The sequence below is a fragment of the Zootoca vivipara genome, chromosome 4 (genome assembly GCF_963506605.1).
Source record: "Zootoca vivipara chromosome 4, rZooViv1.1, whole genome shotgun sequence".
Taxonomy (NCBI): Eukaryota; Metazoa; Chordata; class Lepidosauria; order Squamata; family Lacertidae; genus Zootoca; species Zootoca vivipara.
In genome coordinates, this window is record NC_083279.1 from 35470142 (window position 1) to 35487146 (window position 17005).

General features: G+C 42.2%; 1 protein-coding gene across 1 annotated transcript in view; it reads left to right on the forward strand.

Annotated features, from left to right (window-relative positions):
- Positions 1-2296: 2296 nt before the first annotated feature.
- The window catches only part of CLCN4 (chloride voltage-gated channel 4), a 34519-nt gene continuing 19810 nt past the window's right edge, over positions 2297-17005 (forward strand). The window contains exons 1-4 of the mRNA XM_035115114.2: positions 2297-2389; positions 8747-8898; positions 9925-10024; positions 11910-12097. Of these exons, the coding sequence (XP_034971005.2) occupies positions 8755-8898; positions 9925-10024; positions 11910-12097 (432 nt within the window). The 5' untranslated portion in view covers positions 2297-2389; positions 8747-8754. The remainder of the gene's footprint in view (positions 2390-8746; positions 8899-9924; positions 10025-11909; positions 12098-17005) is intronic.

The following is a 17005-nucleotide window of genomic DNA, read 5'->3' on the forward strand; positions in this document are numbered from 1 at the left end:
TGCCCGGGCTGCTTCCCCTTCATGGAAGGAGGAGCAGCCACAGTGTTCCTGGCTCACATGGCTGCATGATGCCTGGATGTCATGCGTGACAGCATCGTGACAGCGTTGCATACAACATCATAACATCACGTGCAGCACGGATGAACATTGAGGTGGCCCAAAGGGTTTCAGCCCCTAGGAGTCTGCACTCCTGATTCCATTTATGGAATGCCAAACTTGGAAATAAAGGTGTAAGCATTGGTGCAAATAGTTAAATAAGGTGGAAACATGAAAACATACTAAGGCACAAAATAAAGGATAAGAGGTTGGTTTGCATAATCTGCTGATCTGAGGGGACATACTCATCATGGTCTAATCTTCTGCCAGCAGGAGAACTGATACATTTTAAACTATATAATAAAATTGTAAGGATGTTATGCTGCCATTAGGCATCCATGATGACAAAGCAGGCAGATGAGTGAGCAAGTGGCCCAGAAGACCGGCACGGATGGGGCACAGCACAGGTGAGCAGCAGAGGAATAGACAGGACAGAGCAGCTTCCCAGCAACCATCCTGCTGTGCTGCTGCCACTGCTCATCTCACACAGACCCCACTGTTTGGGCCTCAGCAGTGTCAGAGGCCAAGGAAGAAGGAAATTGCAGTAGTGTGGGATGGCTGCTGGAAAGGTGCAACGACCTGTCAGGACTGTCCTGTCAGCTCATGGGTTTGGGCAAGGAGGCATGGGGAAGCAAAGCAGGTTTGCAAACTGTAAGGGAAGAGGGTTTGGCAAGTTATAAGAGGAGTGGGCATAGTTTGGGCCAGGGGTGCCAACTTGAATAAAATACTTGGGGACAGGTAGCAGGAAAGCCTTACCCTGCATAATCAATCAGCCCATACACACCATTTGAATGGCAATGCCCATCAACTTGGCTGGCACCCTCAAATATTTTATTTAATATTCCATTGGCCCCTAGGAGTTGGCTCCTGTGGTTTTAGCAAGGCCTGGGGGAAGGGTGTGTGGTTTGAGAGGGCTGTAAAGTATGGTTTGACAAGGATAAGGTGAGTGGGGGCGGGTTGGGGAGGCATAAAGAAGGGAGAGGGGATGAGGGTTTGGCAAGGTGTAAAAGGAGGAGGGGTTGGTGAGGGGTGGGGTGGGGTGGGGTAAGTGGGTCAGCCTGGGGGGCAGCCCCTCATCCATTAATATTTATGAACATTGACTCTTTAATACAACAAAATCAGTACCTGTTAAGCAACATGAAAGATCATTTTACTTCATCACAGCTCTTTCCTCCTTAAATTTGCAGCTCTGAGCATGCACACTACATTTTGGTTTGAAGCACATAAATTGCCAAACCGATCAAGTGCCCAAATATTAGCGTGCGTCTGAATTTGAGGCACCTTTGAGCTTGATGCCCAGGCCGTGGCCCTCCTGCCTGCCCCTTCCACCCCCACCCCGTTGTCCCTGCAAACAAGCATGCCTGCAATCCCTTTCAGACTTTCCTCAGAGTGGAAATTTCAGTTTAAGGGGAGGGGCGGCAAAATGCGGCCCTTGGGAGGCATACCTAGACTATGCCTCCAAAATATTAGCCTGGACTGGTATGGTGTTTGTGTGCACACTGAGGGAAAAGGAGGAAATGAATGCTATACTGTATAGAAATCATTCCCTGGGTTGGTAAGAATCCTGCTCTTGTTCTCATTAACGTATGGGGTTTTTATTATTGTCGAACATTTTTTTATTTGCCTGCTGAATGAATATTCTCATCATAAGCTGCAGCTGTGTCGGTTTCTCTGTTTTCACTGGACAATCTATGACACAATCCTGAATAAATTCCACATTTCAACTAATACAGTTTCTTTTAGTACTTATATATATAAGTTACACACACACTATACACAAGTACTAAAGTTCTAAAGTATTATACACAAGTACTAAAAGAAACTGCATTAGTTGAAATGTGGAATTTACTCAGGATTGTGTCATAGATTGTCCAGTGAAAACAGAGAATATTCATTCAAAAAGAATAAAAAAAATTTCAACGACATCCCCCCCCATATTCAACGACACCCCCCCCAAAAAAACATAAGAACATAACAAAACTGTGCATGAAATAGTCATCTAATAGCATAGCTGCAAAAATAAAAAAAGCAAAAAATAAAAAATCCACAAGTACGGTAATTGCAGCGTCAGCTGCGAAGGTGGAAGCAAATTTCTCAACAGGCAGATTTTAATCCTGAAGGATTGGACGCCGGCTGCTGCCTGTCTCTCAATCAGCTCTCCAATAGAGAGAGCACGCAGTCACGTGACTGCTACGGCTTCCTCCATATGACATCACTGCCTTTGCAGCCATAGCCGGAAAGAAAGGATGGTGTCAGGAATTTGGGGGCTGAACTAAATGATGTTGCATTGCAGGTAAGAGGAGAACACCCTCCATTAACACGACTTACTGGGCTTTTGACCTTCTGGCTTTGTTTTGAAATCAACCTCTGTCGAGCAGGTTTCCTTTTTTTGTAAATAAAAAACCTGGCACGGTCTGTGCTGGCAGGTGCAAAGGCTGTTTGCTTGCTCTCCAGATCTTCCGTTTGGAGAGTTCAGGAGCTGTGTTCTCAGATGGGGCATTTTTTAAGCTGAAGGAGGCAATCCGTTGCCGGTGTTTTAACAGATTTTTTTTTTTTAAATGAACAAGGTGGTACAATTTCATTAGGTTGGCAGGAGGGGAGCGATTGTATTACCAACGCAGCTGTGCAGCCTTTATAGCATATTGATGTCAGCATTTGCATTACTGTACAGTGTAAATTTTCCCGTGCTTTTAAGGGAAGTGCTATTCATCAAATTTCTAGCGTACTGTAATTCACTCTGCTTGTGAATTCTAGTTATTTTTGTTTGTGGGGAATTAACACCCAGTTTTAAGCCATGCACAGAGATTCTTTGGGAGTGGGTGGGCGTGCTTATCTGCTACAGCTGAATGACTTCCTTGTCATACTGGATAGGGAAAAAAAGAAATATAATTTCTTTTTTTCTTTTTAATTCCTCTGTAGCTATGAGTACATTATTGCCCTGCATTTTCAGTTTATGTGAGAGTTATGCCTTTTATATTACTAAGGTATTTGGAGATGTTTTGGGAATGGATTAATTATCCAGATAGAGTGATGGCAGTTGTTGGAAAGGGTCAAATATAAAAGAGCAGTATAAGAATGCAACACTGGAACAGTTTTCAGTTTCTGTCAGGGCATGGTGAAATATGTCTCTGCCTGAACAAAAAAGGATGACTCATGGTTAAAAAGCACGCAGTTCTTTGGTGTTGCATGCTTTTTATCACTGAAGAGTTTTCATGCTAACCATTCTCCTGGGAATTTAATATCCTCACATGTACTGTGTCACTAGCAAATACCCTAATTGCTGTCATTTGTTCATATTAATAATTATTATAAGTACTATTTTTGTCCTAATACATATGATTATTAATAACCCGCCAAATGCTATAAAAACTCATTCTAAATGTCAATATGTTTATCCAAAGTCTGTTTCTATTGGCAACCCGTTCATATGTTGCAAGTGTGGTCATGTTGTCGATCCATTGATTAAATGGAACCAAATCTTTATTCTTCCATTTCATCAGTACCTGTTTCTTGGCCACAGTTAGGGCGCATAGAATCCATTTTCGTTGTCCAGTAACCAAATTGCTGTCATCTGGACCCTGAAAGCCCTGACAGAAAAGTGAGAACCCACTCCTTTTTCCTTAATGCTGAAACTCAGATCTTACATTAACCTGGGCCTAGACAGCAGAAACAGATCCTTCTTATAACCACATCCATTCCATACTCCTTCCAAATCCCCTGTTAAAAAGTATTGCTACGGGTAGTGTGTATACACAACAGGCCCTTCTGCTCTGTACCAGCCTACTCCTGAAATTATTTCAACCGTGTGTTATTACGCTAGCTTAGTTGCCTTCCCACATCCATAGCAAATAAAGCACCTTGCATTTCTTGATCACTGATGATGGGTTGTATATTTAGTCACTTCACTGTGGAGAAGGAAGAAATTGAATTCTATTGTATGTATTGTTCTATCCTGCTTTGTTATCCTACGATTTTATCTCTTGGTACACCTCTTCAAAACTCAATAATGTTAAGCAGTGCAGAAGTGTTTTAAATAAATGCTTGTAAAGCACAACAGAAACAATGCTAATTTTAGACTAGATTATAATAGATACTTTATTGTCATTGTACATAGTACAATGAAATTGAATGCCATCCCATAAAAAAACCAAAATTAAAACACAATTACAGCCACACACGCACACGCACACACATACACACACACCCATCACAACTCCCTGGGATACATTCTTAGTGTATGTACCTCCCCCTTCTGAGAGAGGACCATTTATCAGACCAAATATATTTTCGTGTTTATTTCTAAGATTTCCTTCATGCCCTTCACCATAAGGTGTGAGAATAAGTGTGGGTTGCAACAATAAAACCATACAATTATAAACAACAGGGGAAACTGTTTATACATTTTTTAAAAAAAATAATCAAGTAAAAGAATTCCAAACAGAAGCGGCACAGAATAGGTAAAAGTAACAAACCGGATGATGTGCATCCCATAAAACTACCTCTTAACTGTCAAAGGCCAGGATAACCAGATGCATCTTTAGCATATGACAGAAGATGAATGATGGTGTTTAGATGCACCTCTCTGAGGTTGGAGTTCCATAGGAGAAGCCCTCTCACAGGGTGTCATTCCTTGCACCCATGAGGATGATAGAAGTATCAAGAAAGCCCCCTCTGCTATTCTTAATATTAGAGCACCTTCATGTTTCTGCAGGCCTTCGGTTTTTTTGACATGCCTTTGGCCTCCTGAGGTGATCCTCACACACTTTTTCTGTGCTTTTAGTGTTTTTGATTTTAACTTGTATTTATGGGTTGGGCTCCTAAGTTTGTAAAAGGTGTGGGGTCTGAACTAAAATGGACTAGAGGGTGTCCTCGGACAACCACATGATGTGGCAATGGATCTGCTGCTCTGCTCCGCCATGATTCCGCTTAGGATTGTTCTGTGAAACATAACCAAGTCTGATAAGAAAACAGTTCTCTATATATTTGTTAAGGTCTGGCCTCTTCAGAAGCGCTAGAAGAAAGAAGTCTGGGAAAGGCATGCCTTGCATACAGAAGGCTTCGGTTCAATCCCCAGCAAATGCACGTAGGGAAATTCGGTTCAATCCCCAGCATATGCACGTAGGGAAATTCGGTTCAATCCCCAGCATATGCACGTAGGGAAATTCGGTTCAATCCCCAGTTTATGCACGTAGGGAAATTCGGTTCAATCTCCAGCATCTGCACGTAGGGAAATTCTGCACATAGGGACCATCTGAGATGGTCCAATATAAGGCAATTTTATATCTTCCTAGAAAGCCATCCCCCCCCCAACATAAGATGAGCCTGGCTGGATCCCACCAAAGGCTTACCTAACCCTGTTCTGATAGGCTAACCAGATACCTGTGGGGACTCCACAAGCAGGTTCTCAGTGCAGCAGCAGATCTTTCCCACTGACTGGCATATTGCCTTCAACAGTGGTGGTAGAACATAGATATCATGATTAGTAGCTATAGCCGCCATGAATTTGTCTAATTGGCCTTTAAAACCATCCAAGCTAGAGGCCATCACTATATTTTGTGGGAGAAAACGCCATGGTTTTCACTATGTGCTGTGCAGATAAATCGTGTTGGCAGGCCGGAGCCTTCTAACATTCACTGTCACCTTGGATGTCCCCAGGTTCTAGTATTATGAGAGTCTGAAAAAAAGATATCCCTGTCCACTTTCTCTACAGCATACATAATTTTATCAACCTCTATTGTGTCCTCCCTCACTCTACTTTTTATTCTAAACTAAAAAGCCTCGAATGTTTTAACCTCTCTTGAGAGTGGATTTGCTCCAGCTCTTTGATCGCTTTGGTTGTTATTTTCTGAAACTTGCCCAGCTCTACAATATCCTTTTTGAAGTGAGGTGGCCACAACTGTCCACTGTATTCCAAAAGTAGTCTTATCGTACATTTGTATAATATTGTTATGATGCCGGTAGTTTTATTTTCATTTTCGTTCCGTTCAGTTTGCCTTTTTTCACAGCTGGGTGGACATCTTAGGACTTAAAGATGTTCTAGAATGTATTATTTTTATCTTTGGATATTTTCTTCTGAATTACTGGACTTGCTGGATCTTGCTCCCCATTTCCAGCTGATCCAAAATGGCATTCTTGGATGCAGCTAGTAGTAAAGAACAACTTCAAACTCATTCTAAGCCTGTTCTACAACACAACTGGGTTGTGGAAATCTTTGGGTTTCCTGACCAGGGTGTGTGGAATGTGTCTGCAGCTGTAGTTTGAGAAAGTTGGGTGTGAGCATGGAGTTGAGTTCCTAGGCAGTCAACGTCACAGGAAGCTTATAAGCCGATAGCTTTGAAACCTCACCAACTTTTCAGGTTGCTACTAGCTCAGCTGAACTCCAGCCAGACTGGATATGCAGAATTTCTTTGAAGCTCTAGCACAGCCTTTTGTAGAACTGGTGCCCTCCATATATTATAGACTACAGCTCCCATCCCATAACCATCACCCCCAGTCTGCATAGCTATGGTGGCTGGGCCTGCTGTGAGGTATAGTTGAATGCATCTGGAAGGCACCAAATCCTAAAATACATTCATTCTTTCAGCCAAATTTTTCTTATCGGGTAAAGACTGATGAACAGGTTCTTTAGTTTTGAAAACAGTGGCAATAATGAGCTCAAATGAAGTGAAGTGCCCAGTCTAGCCACCCAGAAGGTGCTACTTAGCCTGGGCGGTGTACTCAATTTCAGTGTCAACCAAACAGCAACGAAATATCGAACTTAGAAATAGATTTTTAGATGTAGAAACTTAATTGGGTTGCATGAGGGTATCAAGAGCCCACCAGCACCAACATTACGATCACTTCTAAGTATGGCCATTGTCATTGTTCACAAAAAGGTGAAATCTGAACAATCCCTAAGAATATATTTTTTTAAATTAAATTTCTCTACTGCCCGAGGATCACAGGATGGTTTACAACACAAAAATATAACATAGTAATAAACAAAAACAATACCCCCCAGTTTAAAAGCCATAGATTGTTTAATTAAGGCATGGGAGAAGAGGAATGTTTTTGCCTGGTGCCTAAAGATATGCAATGAAGGCGTCAGGCGAACCTCCCTGGGGAAAGCATTCCACAATTGGGGAGCCACCACAGAAAAGGCACATCCTCATGTTGCTGCACTGTGGTCTTCTGGAATACAAAGAAGGGCCTCAGGTGATGATTGCAGGGTCTGGGTTGGTTCATATGGACAGAGGCAGTCACTGAGATATTGAGGTCCTGAGCTGTTTAAGAATAATAATAAAAACATATTTTTGAACATGCTCATTACAGATTTGCCCAATATACTCTGAAGCACATAAATGACTTTAAAAGTCTCCTTTCATTCCCATTCATGCCCTTGTAGATCCTTCAACCCTCTGGAACAGATTGACTTTGTTGGAATTCACGCTTGTGGGCTCACATCTCCCATGCTGGTCAGTGAGTCGGTTCCAATAATCAATATATGGCCTAGTTTGCCAAGCAGTTGATCACATGGGTTTTCTACTTTGATAAGTAGTATAAGATCAAAGCAACAGATTCGAGATTGCTGTTTGCCTTCCATTAAATGGAAATCTGCAACTTGTGATTTTAGAGAGTGCAGAAGAGAAGGGAGAGCACATGCACAAATCGTCTGCTAATGTGAGTAAAATGCTTGTGTGCAAAGTTACTTGTAGGAGTGAGAAACTGATTGAAGATACTATGGACTGCAGCATAATCAATTATCAAAGGGCAGAGACATGCTTATAAAGAAAATATTGCTCAAAAGCAAAGGTCGGAATACAGAGGGCTATTTTAGGCATGCCTGTTGTCTTTGTCCATGGAGTTTTCTTGACAGGGATACTGGAGTAGCTTGCCAGTTCCTTCTCCAGGTGGATCACGTTTAGTCAAAACTCTCCACTATGACCTGTCCATCTTGGGTGGCCCTGCATGGCATAGCTCATAGCTCCTCTGAGTTATTCAAGCCCCTTCGCCACGACAAGGCATTGATCCATGAAGACAGGAGTGCCTGGCGTGCTATGGTCCATGGGGTCACGAAGAGTCGGACACGACTAAACGACTAAACAACAACAACAACATTTTAGGCATGCTCAGTAGATTCCCCACCCCACTTTTTCACATTTGTATGTGATGCTACAAGTGTATATTTCCCCCCCCCATCACAAAAGAGGTTTTGTTGTGTGCCACAGGGAACTGCTCTGCGAGAAACACAATTCTAGATCTCCCCTGAGCATGTGGAACTAGTTGCATAATTCTTTGGATCCTTCATTTTATGTTGGTTATGTCTGCTCAGTACCCACCTTTCATTAGGTCATTAACAAACTAAAATCTGTTGTACAGTGGGAGAGTGATTCTTCAAGGTGGAGTTTCAAATTGTGCTCTGGACAAGAACACTGGGATCCAACCAACTGTGTGTCAGTGACTCACCTGGGATCGTTGACTTGGTCATTGCCAGGAGTAACAAAGGAAATAGATTTTAAGTTATTTTTCTAGTATTGATCAGTCCTTTTCTTCAATTCTATAATGTTCTCTGTTTGCCTGGTTTGGTGGGAATGACAGGGAGAGGTACCTGAGGAGTAAATTTCTGTACGTATTTTGAGCCATGGAACTTGTTCCACTATTTTCCTTACAGGTACTAATATGGTTAATGCTGGAAACATGAATGGGCCTGGAAATTTGATGGATTTCTTGGATGAACCTTTCCCTGATGTTGGGACATATGAAGACTTTCATACCATTGATTGGTTGAGGGAGAAGTCACGTGACACAGACAGGCATAGAAAGGTAAGGGGGAAAAATATTTCAAAAGCAGGGAGCATTTCATATAACTAAAGTGGTATATTATTAACCCCTACACACCCAACTCGATAGGTCTGACCTCTTCATAAACCACTTTTAGATTTTATTACAATCACGTGTATAAAATGTTACGAAATAAAGAAATCAAAACGACTGAAGTAATACTTTGAGAAAAGGTTGAAGGAACTTGCCATCAGAGACAAGGCATATTTCAAAATCCACTTCTGGAGGAATATGAATCTTTGGACTACTGCAGGGATAGTCAACATGGTGCTCTCTGAATGTTTCTGCTCTGATGATGGTGATAATTTCATTATTTATACCTCACCCACCATCCCTGAATATAGGCCATGTTGGCTGGGATTGATGGAGGTTGGAATCCCAACAACATAAGGAATTACCATGTTGGCGATCCCTGTCTTTCTCAATGCTTAAATTATTCTTTCAAAATAACGTATACAGTGGTACCTCTGGTTAAGAACTTAATTCATTCTGGAGGTCCGTTCTTAACCTAAAACTGTTCTTAACCTGAGGTACCACTTTAGCTAATGGGGCCTCCTGCTGCCGCCGCGCTGCCGGAGCACGATTTCTGTTCTCATCCTGAAGCAAAGTTCTTAACCCTATTTCTGGGTTAGCGGAGACTGCAACCTGAAGCGTTTGTAACCCGAGGTTACATAATGTGCTGCATTATGTGGTTGTCTGTTAAGGGACAGACCTAGGAGAAAATGAGCACCTTTTGCCTTACAGCAAGACAGACTATCAAATATCAGTGTCCAAATTTCGTCAGGGAATCCTAGCTTGTTCATGCAATTATGTGAACCGACACTCTGCTTTAACTGTACTCCATGCAAATCCTGTATATAAATTTGCATTGTAAACAAATGCAAATATTATGCGATCAAAGCATACACATGTTGTTGTTTTTTTCTGTTGGGCTTCTTGGTTATTTAGAACCGTACTATATAAAAATTGCATGTCTTTCAACTAAACACTGTTTTTTCCCCCTTCCAGATTACAAACAAAAGCAAGGAGTCAATATGGGAGTTCATCAAAAGTTTACTAGATGCCTGGTCGGGATGGGTTGTGATGCTTCTTATAGGACTGCTGGCAGGTACTTTCAAGAAAGTCTTACGCTATGTTGACCAATGTAGACATTCTCAGCTTCCCTATGAGGGCATCTGCATAAATTGAGTTTATGTGTGCGATCCCTAACATTTCAGCATGCCGAAGGGAAGATGTAGCTATGCTTCATGCTTTGGGACATGTATGTAAAATCGCATGCTGAACATTGACCTAGATTTTTTTTTTTATTAGCCAGAAATAGGCTTTCTCTGTGAAAATATTCCTGTGAGGGGAAATGCTTTGATAAGCTCTTCTTTTGTTGACACTAATATGCCCATTTCTTGGCCTTGACTAAATTTATGCTACAAAAATAGGCATTAATAAAAGGGACGTTGTATCACTGGAAATGTGGAATCGAACCTGTAACTCCCTGAATGGATTATATGCATCCCCTTTATCTATGCTTTTATTTTTCAAATGCCAAAGACTTAGATTTCTGTTCCAAATGTAGACCAAATAAGATTTTACAAAAATTTCAACTATCGCCAGGCTTAATTGCTGGGAACATTTTAGGTGAAGCCATAAATGGTGAGGAGGAATTAGAAGTATGTAAAAAAAAATCGCCCGAGCCAGGTGATTTTATAGCTCTTTTATTTTCAGGCATTTGCCAGCTTATTGGCAACTCTGTTACTAACTGGTGTTTTGGCTTACTATCAGTTAATAGGCCATATATCTTCATAGTACTGTGATGACTGAAAAAATGTAAAGAAAAGCAAATAAATAAATCCCTAAATTAAAATAGTTTGCCCAGGAAGGGCTTTTGCATGTGAACAGAACTTTGGTGTACATATGAAACAAGTTTGCCCTTCATTACCAGTGTCTATACAGATCTAAGAGTGCATACATTTAACTGTTTTCAGTGCTATGGTGAACGGAAAAGCCTATACTGTACAGTGTTGGAGAACATATTTGGCAAATTACTGCTTTGTAATTTTTGGATTGGTCTGCATAAAGCTATTGCAACACAGTCCCAGTACTGCATGATTCTTTAGCTACCACTGGATGTCGCTGTTGTACTATGTACTGTAATTTGAAAAAGCTATCAGATCAGATGTGTGCAAAAAACAAAAGCCATTGTACATTTTAGTTGTATAGTGTAGGTAAATTATACCTTCTGGTCTTCACAATGTAAATGACATCCCCTAAATCTTTTTTAAAAGAATGTTTTCCTATTTTAAGAGAGAGAGAGAATATTGAGACTAATAAGCACACAAGATGCTTGCTTGTTCATCTGGTGGCCTGATCCTGGCATGAGACCTGCACAGTAGCCCCACCACCAGTTTTGACCTCGATTTCAACCCCATTGATTTTATTGGCACATGGAGTAGTCTAGACGAGAACATATTTACTTGCGCTGCAAACATACTCTTGTCTGGCCGAATGAGCTTGCTTGTGTGCGATTAGGGGAGCCTGTTGTTTAGAAATTCTCTGTGCCGAGCCAAGAAAAGCAGATGGCATTTAAAAGGAAACATTGCACAGTAAATCCTACAGGAAGGTAAAAGAGAACTTCCCTTTATCTTCTGTTTTCCCAGGTCTCTCTCAACCCCCTAATGTGCGTTTTAAGGACACGTGTTCTTGAAATGGCCCTGCAGCCCTGAGACAATTTTGGGAGTCATAAATTACAGATAGGGATAAATTACAAAACTTGGGAGTCATAAATTACAGATACAGTCGGAGAGTGGGATAAACTCTTATTTTGGTCACCACAGGGTGGTGATTCAACATAGAGTTGACTGTGAATGCCACCTGTTTATGGATGGACTCATATTTATTTCTGTGAGAACCACATTCATTTCTCTTACATTCAGATGTCTGGGTTTTTTCCTTAGACATATACTTTGTGTATTAATGTCTGTTCACACCCCCCTTGCCAGGAACATTAGCTGGCGTTATCGATTTGGCGGTGGACTGGATGACAGATCTGAAGGAAGGTGTCTGTTTATCCGCATTCTGGTACAGCCATGAGCAGTGTTGCTGGACATTTAACGAAACTTCTTTTGAGGACAGAGACAAATGTCCGCAGTGGCAAAAGTGGTCTGAACTTCTAGTTAACCAGTCCGAGGTATGTCTACACCTTTCATATAATTTTCACTGTTCTTCCCTGCACAGTTAATATTTTAGCAAGGAACTCTCATTAAAATGGGTTCTACTAAACTTGAAAGGAGCCCTGAAGAGACTATTGGTTTGCTGGAGGAGGGAGAAGGTGTGCTTTGTCATTGAAGCCTTATCTAATTAGGACCAAGGCAAGTTAGTTCAAAACAATATGGAGCCTGCAAATTGCCTGAAATTCACAGGAGAGGGAGTGTGCCACTCACTGTACCTGCTTCTATGACTTGAAGATGTGCAAAGTTTTGCTCATAAGCACAGCAGCTGAGACGATGCCGTCTTTCATCTGCAACCAACATAATAATCATATTCCACATAGATTAAATTGTAATTCAACTCATTAAAATACAGGACTCCAGCACTATAGCCATGGTACGGTGCTGGCTCTCATGAGAATGGAGTTACAGGGTGCTTAAGAGCATTATTCGAATCACTCTCCTCTTTCCTATATGTACATGCCTAATGCTTGGCGGAACCACAATAACATATAAAGCTGCCTTTGTCCATTAGTCCATTTTGCTAAGCATGTCCTGTGCTCACCAACAGAGACTCTCCAAAGATTTGAATGGCAGCCTTTCCCAGCCTACCTGAAAACACCAGGGATTAACCTTGGAACTCTCTGCATGCAGAACATGTGCTCTCCACCACTGAAATATGGCCGTCTCCCTTTCTAATTGCTATTGTACAAACTTTATATCCTCCAGTGGCTTTTATGAAACGTTCCCACAACGAATGGAAAATTATTAGCTTTATGTAGGCAAATCCTTAAAGGGCAGTGTCTCGAATGTAATATTTTCAGACTCTTCCTTATCTGCGCCTGATGAATTCTGCTTGTCATAGCTAATGGAATTTGACAGATTGAAGACATGGATATAGATGGATATTTTTGCAACACCATTTTACCCTGAGGTTTCATGCCTTTTCGTGGCTTCAGAGATGTTTGTCACACTGCAGTTATGAATTCTGACACCTGTCAGAATTGTCTTAATTATTGTGCGTGTGTGTGTGTGTGTGTGTGTGTGTGTGAGAGAGAGAGAGAGAGAGAGAGAGAACACCTCTATAGCAGATGCCTGGTGTATAAAAATACTGAAGCAAATCAGACAGCCACCGTATCCTGTGTTCCTTCTGTTTTTCCTTCTGCATAACAGTACTTGCTAAGCCCACATGGATGTAGCCAGGGTGGGTGGGCAGGGGATCAGCTGCCCCCCCTCAAGTAAAACAATAGAAATACTTAACTAACCAACCAATCAGGTCAGTTCTGCCCCCTAACAAAAACCCTGGCTACGCCATGTAAGCCCACAAAACACTAAGGCAGGGATGGGAAACATGTGACTCTCCAAAAGTTGTCAGACTCTATCAGCCCAAGGCTGATCTGCTAGTGGTCATACTAGGAGCTGCAGACCAGAAACACAGGTTCCCCACTCTTGCTTGCAACATTGGTCCAGTGCAGCCTACAGCTTTGACAGTCCAAGACCAATTACGTCCCAGTTTCCATATCAAAACTGTCCTTGGGAGGTGAATGGGTGCCAGAAGCTATGTCACCTGTAAGTCAATTACCTCATTACTATTTTGTCACAGATCTGTCCTGTAGTTACTAAATACGAGAGGCGGTATAGTATTCGGCTCAGCCATTGGGCAACTAAACCGGCTGTGTTAGGACAACAGTAAACAATGGTTTGTGTACCCCCTCTCCCTTACCTGGACTGGCTGTGAGAAGATTGAAAACTTTTGCTTTTGTTCTTTACTAACTGAAATTGAGTGCTTTTTCAGAACTGTGAGCAGTCTTTGCTTGTTTCAGTAAACCATAGGCTAACCAAAACCTAGGGTACAGACACCAAAATTCAGTTAATTAAAAATGGAAGTAAAATAAAAAAATTCCTTCAGTAGCACCTTAAAGCTCATACCAAAATATAAACTTAGTTGGTCTTTAAGGTGCTACTGAAGGAATTTTTTTATTTTGCTTCGACTCAGACCAACACGGCTACCTACCTGTAACTAAAAATGGAAGTGGAAGCTTGAGGTCTTCTCGCTGCCATACCAGAGAAGGGAGTTGGGAATACACAGCCCTAAAGCTAATGCATGATGTAACCCTAAAGCATTATTTTCTTTCTGGCCAAGTCAAGCCATTGCCTCTCAACTTACACCTCACGGGCTTGAGGCCAAAATTCTGCTGTAAGCTCCTTGGAGGAAGGATGAGCCTAGTAATACCCATGGTTTGATTTAGACTGATGAAAGGAAATGAAAGTACTTTAGGGGCATTCAGATACTTATGGGGAAAGCTGAGGCTCAAAGCATGGGTGGAAACATAGGTCTTCTTTTATCTCGGTCGGACTTACGGCAGGCTTAAGACATATGTAACATTCTGAGCATGAGAGATCTGGGTACACACATTCTCCACACCACAAAACATTCATTTCCAGAGCAGAGAATGCATATTCTCAAACCAGTTCCACCAGATTTAGGTTTGTCGAAAACACGCAGCCTTCGTAGCCTTTCTCTAAAATATATCTTTTAAGTTCTTATATCTGTGATTTAAGGGGTAGGAGTGGTAGGAACCAAGCCCAGCAACAGTTTAGCTACATCGAGAGGACAAAGAGGTTCTCTTCCAAGTATTTTGAGAACCAAATTTTCAAGGCTATTCACACTGGTATGGACCTTGATTTGCAAACAAAGCCCATCCTGTAAAGGAGTAATGATTATTGCCATAGCTGGCTCTTGTTTAAAGCTCTATGGGAAGACGTGCATGGGGAAATTTAAACAAATGCTCTTCAGCTGTGGCAATAAGGATTACTCACAGCTTCAGTAAGTGTCAAAACAGAGATGCCATTAATATTTTCTTTAGCTGGGGATAAGCAAATCCAGCTGTCAAAATTGGTGGGAAGAGCCCCCAATTAATAATTGTCCTGTGCAAATAGGTAAGACAAAGGGACTAGTGGGAGGTGTGGGCCATGCCTGCTGAGCGGTAATCCCTATTTAGCTTTTGCAGCAGTAAAGCATTTGGAGCCATCCTATGGTGAAATGCCATTCTTATTCATGTACAAGGAGCTTCACATTGATTCCATGTGATTTAACAAGGGGTTAACGACCCAGCTATTAGATGAGCTGTTAGCTGAATCCTCCCTTATCCGGTGTACGGACCACAGGAAACGGCCATATCCTGAGCTGGGAACATTCATAGAATAGAATTATAGAATTGCAATTCAGGAATACGCAGCTGTCCAATATGGGGAATCAAACTTGCAACCTTGGCATTATCAGCACCCTGCTCTAACCAGTTGAGCTATCCAGGTTGGTCGGTCCATTTTGCTAAGTAATGTCTACACTGAATGGCAGCCGGTGTCCAAGATTTCAGGTCGGAGTCTTTCCCACTCCGTATGGGCAGTGATTGAACCAGAGAGCTTCTGCCCTCAAGGCAAATGCTCTTCCACTAAACTGTGGCTCTTAGCACAACCTTCGCCTCTTGACAGTAAGGGGTTAATTCAGGGGTATTCAATGTGGTGCCACCGGATGGTTGCATGACTCTAACTCTCATGACCAGAAGGGAATTCTGGCTGGGGCCGATGGGAGTTGTAGTCCAACAGTATTCATACTGAGAGTTACTTACATCTACTTACTTCCACCTATGCATTATCTTAAAAAAAGAAAAACACTATTGACTCTGTGTGTGGGGGGGGATGGGTGACAATTCAAGTTTCCCTCCTGACTGCCTGTATCTGTGTTCATTTGTCCTGCATAACCCTTGCTTTTTAGGCATTATAGGACAGACCCTTTTCTACATGTGTTGAGCAATTTTCCCTCTTGGGCAGTTAATGAATATTTTCCAAATGTTGCGCCAGCTCCCACAGTGGTTTAGCATCTGTTTAACTATGGTTTGCAGTATAGTTGTGGCTGCTATGCACTGTACTGTATTTATAAAGAGTTTAGTGTTTCCTACCCCCATCTGCATTTTCTGTATGAATTGCTTTCCTGTGGGTGCCGCACAGATAACACGTAGCCCAGTTCTGCGACAACTTAACCCCGATGTAGGTCTCCCTGAGTTCTGCAGTGCTGGATCCTGCTTAAGTGTGTGCAGAACTGCAGTCAAAAAGCAGATATTTGTACTGTTGGAGAAACGCTGGGCGTCTCCAGCCTGTCGCTATGTGGCTGAAGGGATACAAGTGCAACTGCAAATTCAGGTGTCACTCCAGCACAGAAAATACTTAGGAAAAAAACAAATAGACTTTTTGCAGCTAGGAAAGTGATGGGAAATTGCATTGAAAAGTGTGGGGTGCACGAATTATCAATAGAAAGATGTATAAACACCCCACAAGCAAATTGGAATGTATGCTCATTGTCATACAACCACCCCATAAACCAGGCATCCCCAAACTTCGGCCCTCCAGATGTTTTGGACTACAATTCCCATCTTCCCCGACCACTGGTCCTGTTAGCTAGGGATCATGGGAGTTGTAGGCCAAAACATCTGGAGGGCTGCAGTTTGGGGATGCCTGCCATAAACAAATCAGAAGGAATGCTTAGTACATACTGCCTAAGCTATGTGCAAGCAAATTGGGATGGTGGCTGAATAAATGGGTTATTTGGAGGAACTCAGTGACTATGTAATAATGGCCGCTGAGCGCTTTCCCAGTGGGTGACGGTTGCGGCCCCTTGCTCTTGGCCACCATCCACACTAGCCTGGGCACACACGTTTGCTTGCCCCTCAAAGAGAATTCCCCTCAGCCGGTGGGATATTGGGGCCTGTTTTCCCACCCAAAAGGGTTTTTCAAAAGAGTCAATTCGTGGCCCCTCCAGGAGGGCAAAGCCTTGCTTTCTGGCCAGCCATTGGCTGCTGCCTTTGGAGGAGATCGGTGACTGTGTAATAAAT